Raw genomic sequence first — 6,683 nt, 5'->3', positions numbered from 1 at the left:
TGTTGGTTGGCCACCCATGTTAACAAATGTTAAAATGTTAACTTTGTTTGAATGGAATACTTCTTTTTGTGAATTCCAGTTGAACGGAACTGGAACCGAAAGTGCACCAAGCTCATCAGCCGTCATACTTCATATGAAACAGGAGTAGGTAAACAAACATATCAAATGGTTATGCCAAATAGTCAAGAAAATCTAATGTATCAGCCAGTTGCGCTTTCGTGCATTAGCGGCTGCTCTGTGGCGTTCACGTGGCCTATTTTTCATGTTCCTTGGCGCATCGTGATGGTCACAGTCAAAAAGTGACAGCCCATGAACAAATGCCTTGTGCGAAAGAAGTTGTGCTATTCTAAGCAGAGTACAATAACATATTTTTTTTAATTGCAGTGAAATTAAAGCACTCGATGCTTTTGAAAGTAAACAATTTTTCGTGATTTTTGCTAGCTTTGCATAAGCAAAACCTAAATAACGGAACCATTTTTTCTGTCCCTTCCGGTTTCAGTCTACTGTATGTATATTAAAAAGAAAAAACTGCAAGAGGGTGAAGGCAAAGCTTCAGCCTACTCCAGTGGCCTAGAAGGTTCTTCAGCACGCACGCAAGTCCCTAGCCTTTGGGTACTTGTTTTCTGCGCAGGAACACACCTGAGGTCATTGCAGTGACTCTCAGCATTGCAGTTTGTTCACTGTGCCAATACGAGTGTCAAGTTTCTCAAACAGATTAAGCTTTCGTTGTTCTCATTATTCTTTGGTGAAGGCCATAAACATAAGCCGGTTCGAATTGGTTTAACTGTTGTTTTTTAACTTCGGTATTGAACTGTAACTGCTTTTTCTGAACCAGAATGAAAACCAGAACAAATAAAATTTAGTTCGGCTTACCGCTATGTTACAGTGTTACCAAGCATATCAACACAGGGACGTTGTGCACCTTGGCAATGCAAACTCTTTATAAAAAAAAAAAAAAACTGTGGCAGTGAGAGGGTAGCCGGATGTCTTTACCAGCGACCACCCTTTTTCTTCTTTTTCTTTTGTGCGGGCAAAGGTCTTTGTTGCCTGGGGCCTTGCTGCGATGACTGCTGTCCTCCTGGTGACGACTGTGCTGCAGATGCAGCGGGACTTGGCAGGGGTGTTGTTCTCTGGGTCATGTCCCTAGCAAAAAAAGAAAAAGCAAGGCCACTGCTGGAGTGAAAAGAAGCTATGCAGTGACAGTACATTGACCAAAAGTAACAGCTACAGCTTCCACATAAACATTACTTGAGAGTGGTGTGTGCATTGATTGCTTTCCAGAAAACTGGCACATCTTTGTTCCAATTCACTTGAACAGACCACCAGAAGTTCAAAATGCTGCTTGCAATGTATAGCTGTGCACATTTATAAAAGTAAAAAAACATTGCACCACACAAAAAAGCTGGGGGCCATATTCCTGATTGATCACTCTCAAAGATATTTTAACTTTCATGTGACATGATGTCCAGTGTAATGCTGACTGGCTGGCTTTCTTGCAAAGCACTGTCACTTGGTGACTGAGTACTCTATTTTAATAAGCACCCATTTAAAGAAAACTGAACCCACACATACTACCGTATAGGACTTGCATAACAGCTGCACCCATAAATTTGCGTCTATATATTTAACAAAAAGTATTTAGGAAATTATGCTTGCATAAGCTGCATCCACTTCTCCTAATCATGTACCTTTGTCAAGTGTGGCTGCGCGTCATGCATTGCACTCTGTACAGTTAGGTGCAGTACATAGAAATGCATCATGTGGCTTATCTGGCTCATCTTTACAATCTGTTCGCTTCTGTAACAGTTGACAGGTAGTGGAAAGCTCAATGGCTCAAAGCATCAACATCGTCGTAAAATTTGTATCCTTGCGTCCCATGGCTTTTCCTATCGCACTTTCCACCTGGGCATGCCTGTTCGTGCACCATACACTGCTCTTCGTAGGCAGCACTTGCACCCTGGGCACATGCACACTGGACATCCAGGCATTTCGCACTTCAAACATAGGTTCATGCATCGAGCTTCCTCTGCACCCACACCACATGAAACACATGCCAATGTAATCAACTCTAACATTTCGTTCTTATTTCACAAGAAAACTATCTTTCTTTCATCACGCAACCTAATGCACGACGTGACGTCTGAGCCCGCATCTGAGGTCAGCTTCATCTGTGAAATGTCTAAAGTGAAAAAAAAAAAATTAATAATAAAAAATCCACTGAAATGTAAGTGTGCAGAGCTCAGCAGCTGATAATGAATAAAACAGCATGCAAAGCTAAAATAAAACCATCCTGTGGTCGCAGCATACGGTAGCAAGCACACCTATTCTTTAGAGCAGATACACATTTAGTTACTTTTGGCTTGTTTAACAACCAAAATCCACTAATTCGGAATAAAATTTTGACCCTTTGAGGGTCATCACTGTAATGTACGGCAGTGGACACAAATCCCAAGTGGTCACGACCATACATGTACGGCAACAACGGAAAGTTTGAAAAAACGTGCCCTTTCAGAACGAAACACTGCTAAGCGTCGCACTCGTAGTGTTGCATACCTCCCACGACTTCTAGAAAGAATTCTTATTGTGCTGCCGCACCTCGGCTTCTGCTAAAACTGATTTTTGGCTTCGCCCAATGGTGGCTGCCGCCATGATAGTTTGGGAGTACTATTCCCGCTTCGCCTTGTTTACTACTGCATACTCACGCCCACGGTTGTGCACTTTATAATCAGCATTCTCGCGTGTGTTGTTTCCAGTTACAGCTGTCAGGAAAAGTGATTTCTATATTTTGAAAATTCAAAGGGCTACCACCCACATGGCTCTCCCGTAGGCATGCGACAGTATTGCTTGCCAACAAGCAATAGTGTCGCGCTTGCATCTCTTTTTATGAGACGCACGAGAAGTGATAGAATCTCTTCTAGCAATCTAACAATTCATTACTGCAAGTTTTTCGCTCACTTTGTTTTTTTGATGAGTACGCTCCACCGCATGCGTTTGCCTGCTGGTGCTGACATGCCGTGTCTCCTTGCTTTCACTATGGCTGTGTGTCCTGAAGCCGCATTTTCTAATGATCCACTTCATTTTCCATTCTTCTAACCCTTCGTCCTAGGTTCAAATGTTGCTCAGAGGTCGCCGTACTACTGTCTTTGTTGGGTTCCCACCATTGAAATGACGCATGATAAAAGTGGCAAATAAAATGGAATGTTTTAAAATACGTGCCCTAGTGGTGTAAAACTTATTTAAAACATAAACGTAAGTTCTGTGAAAGTTATTACATCTTTAAAAAAATAATTATGCTAGTTCTTTATGTATTCAGCAAATAAACCATGTAGTTATAAAACTACAGACATCAAAAAAAAAAATTTGTCACTTTCTTCTAACCTAAAAAATTATTCACTTTTTTTTTCTTTAAACAAGTTGTTCTAAGGAACTTAAATGTGTAATAAAAAAAATGGGACCCTCAAAGGGATAAATAAGTGCAGCCCTTACACAGGAATATACAGTATGCTTCACATTATATTTCCAGCATAGTTCCAGATTATAAAATGCAAGCTGCTTTTCCAAGATGCTAATCACACATACAAAGCTATAAGTGCACAAATACAGTACACATAAGAGCATGAAGCTTTAAAATTAAATGTAGTTCTTGAAAAGCCCAGTCACCTAATGGCTGAAACCCATTTACTTTATGGTAAGAAACTGGCAAAATATGTGTATGCATCTAACATTTGTAGCGAAGGATACGAATGCCATAGTGGGTCATGCTCTCCAGCCCTTTCTAGTGGGTCAATCCCTCCTGCGCTTTCCTTGAAAAACGCGGCTCGTGCTGAGAGTTCGGACCCTGAAACAACGGTCGGCCCAAACGGCTGGTGTCTAATAAACACCTTTACAAGTGGTGGAGGGTGCTTCTGCCTACAGCGTAAATCCTGGAGCTTCAATCCCGTACCCTACGCTCAACCATGCCTGAGGACGCATCCCAGCAAGTGCCACCTACCCCATCCCAGCAAGCGCCTCCTCAGTCTGTCGTGTGCTCTGGTGTGCCTCGCCAGCGGGACTCTGCCATCTTCAGCAGCGCCGACGAAACCGATGTGGCAGACTGGCTGACCACGTATGAGAGGGTGAGTGCTCACAACAAATGGGACGACCCCGCAAAGCTCAGCAATGTGATCTTCTATCTCGCGGGTGTAGCCAGTCTCTGGTACAGCAACCATGAGACCGATTTTTCGACGTGGGTCCTTGTTCAAGACTTCTTTAGTGGCGGTGTTTGGTTGCCCTGAGGTGTGCAAGTTGTGAGCGGAATCGCGTTTGCGAGAACGTTCACAGCAGCCGGGTGAATCATTTACCAGCTACATTGAAGATGTTCTGGACTTGTGCAGAAGAGTCAACGCGACGATGTCGGAATCCGACAAAGTAAGAAATGTCATGAAAGGGATCAAAGACATGCTACTTGCGAAAAATCCTCAGTCTGCGAGAGACATCGTCACTCTATGCCAAAGCTACGAGGAGCTACGAAGGCAGTGCTCGTTGGCACGTCGCCCTTCATCGCATGATGAACCATTGCTGGTTTGGCCACCATCTCCGACCAGTCAGCACTGCTTACAGAAATGAAAGCGTTCGTTCGGGAAGAAGATGCACGCCAGCTCTCCTTGCTAACCTTCGCTCAGCCGCCCCATGTGCAACAGCCTGCAATGAATGTTATGCCCACACTCCGTTGCGAGATCGAGCAGGAAATCGCCGAGGTCTTGCCAGACCAGCATCAACATCTTACTGCAGCCACTCCACTAAGCTACGCCGATATCGGCGCGACGCCCCAACAGGTCCCGACGGCTGCACCACTCAGCTACGCTGAAGTCGTCGCGAGGACTCAACCACTCTCTTTGAGTGTGCCTATCCGTTATGCCGTCACGGCTAGGCCCCGACCGCAGCCCGTCATGCAGTCATACCAGCAGCCGCCCTGTACTACGCGACTTCTTACATGGATGGGACCTACCCCAGCGAACCGGTGGAGTACTTCCGACAACCGACCGATATGCTTTGCGTGCAGCTATGCCGGTCACGTCGCTCGTTATTGTAATCGCGTTCAGCCACCTAGCGCTGCATCAGCCGTGACAAGGCAGTTTAACCGTCCATATTCCGACCCCCATTGGGCTATGTCACCGACTCTGCGCCCGCCGCCAACTGCGCTTTTCTTAAGATGTCTTAAGAAATATACTTTTTTTAAGATGTCAATAACCCAAACAGACAAACTTCTCTAATGATTATGTGAATAGGACATTTGCAGGAACGCAAGGTATGTACTAAAATGTAATCTAAAAAAGTAGAGCCCTGAGCTCTTGTTATGGTTACTAAAGTTGAGTGTTTTCAGTTTAAATTGTAAAATACGAGGGTAAGATAATTGCTTCAGCCTACTGCCCAAGAAATATTTTTTTTTTCCTTTTCTGATTTGCTTCCATTTTGCCTGTCACTGTGACGCAAACAAGATTCAGGATGGGGGTGCACAGAGGGGTCAAGGAAGCCCTAGCCCAATGGTTGTGGTGTTCGTACTGCACAGATGAACTAGGCAAGTTCAGTGATAGTAACACAGGGTAGTGCCTACCTTGTAATTTTTTTTAATGATTTGTGGATATTTGTACATGCATAATATTACAAATAAATTTTCATTCTGTTTGTGCTTGAATATCAGATGTACTCTTAATTTTTGCATAGTCATATCGCCATGTGGCTTCCCACAGTTCCTACAGACTGAGTCTCGAAAACTTTATTACTCTGTGTACTGAATGCAGCTATGGTGTTGAGGAAGCGTGCACAGTCATACAACACACCTCAGTGTGAAATAGTAAACCAGGGCCATGATTTTGTAGCGATGCCTTTTCTGATGCTATTCCTTTTCGCGCTTCGTCAGTGGACAGAGCTATATTCCACCCACATTGTCAATCGAATCAGCTGGCAGTGAAAGGTGGATGATAAGAGTGGCATAAATTTAAGCAGAAGGCATCACTACAAAATCATGACCCAGATATTCGCTGTTGGAAAAAACTAAAGATTGACATAAAAAAATGATCACCTAACAAGTCTGTGAAATGCCATCCAAGAAAATATATTCACCGAAATAAACAGAATTTTTGTGTGAAAATAAAAACCAAAAAATTATATCGAAATTTTGGGAAAATAAAACCCCAAACCCTACTTATGGCAATGCTAAACTTATGGTCACCGCAAAAACTGGAGAGAGAACAGGAAAGAGTTTTCTCGGTTTCTTTCATTGCTGCAGTATATTCCAGCTCATACACGTCAGCACTGCATTCAAAAGCATTAAGCCGTTAAAAGAATAGGATATTATCCTGCTACTAATGAAAACTGATAAAAAGAAGTTTAATATACAGGAGCTGGCACACTCATAAGACGGAGAATGGTGTCTCGTTTCACCTTATCTCAGTAACTATTACTACTATAAAATTATCCTAAAGTGTACACCCTATGCAAAAAGTAAAGGTCAGCTGCCCTCCGATGACAAGGGCCAACTGGCCTTTACATTTTTGGGATATGTTATACCTACATCAGGCAAGTAACTTCTTGATTCACAGGTTGTGACAAACTGAATAACCAGACAGTTTAAAAACAAAGATCATCAAAGAATAATGTTAATGCTGCCCACATTTTTTCTAGCAGCCAATACAACTGGGTAC

The 6,683-nt window shown here is 43.1% G+C and overlaps 1 protein-coding gene across 1 annotated transcript in view; it reads right to left on the bottom strand.

Annotated features, from left to right (window-relative positions):
- Window positions 1–948: 948 nt before the first annotated feature.
- Window positions 949–6,683, bottom strand: part of LOC119460372 (signal recognition particle subunit SRP72) — a 46,658-nt gene continuing 40,923 nt past the window's right edge. Inside the window, exon 17 of the mRNA XM_037721414.2 lies at window positions 949–1,143. Within this exon, the coding sequence (XP_037577342.1) occupies window positions 990–1,143 (154 nt within the window). The 3' untranslated portion in view covers window positions 949–989. The remainder of the gene's footprint in view (window positions 1,144–6,683) is intronic.

This window comes from Dermacentor silvarum, chromosome 1 (genome assembly GCF_013339745.2).
Source record: "Dermacentor silvarum isolate Dsil-2018 chromosome 1, BIME_Dsil_1.4, whole genome shotgun sequence".
Taxonomy (NCBI): domain Eukaryota; kingdom Metazoa; phylum Arthropoda; class Arachnida; order Ixodida; family Ixodidae; genus Dermacentor; species Dermacentor silvarum.
The sequence above is the reverse complement of the archived record's forward strand: the minus strand, read 5'-3'. Positions and strand labels throughout refer to the sequence as shown.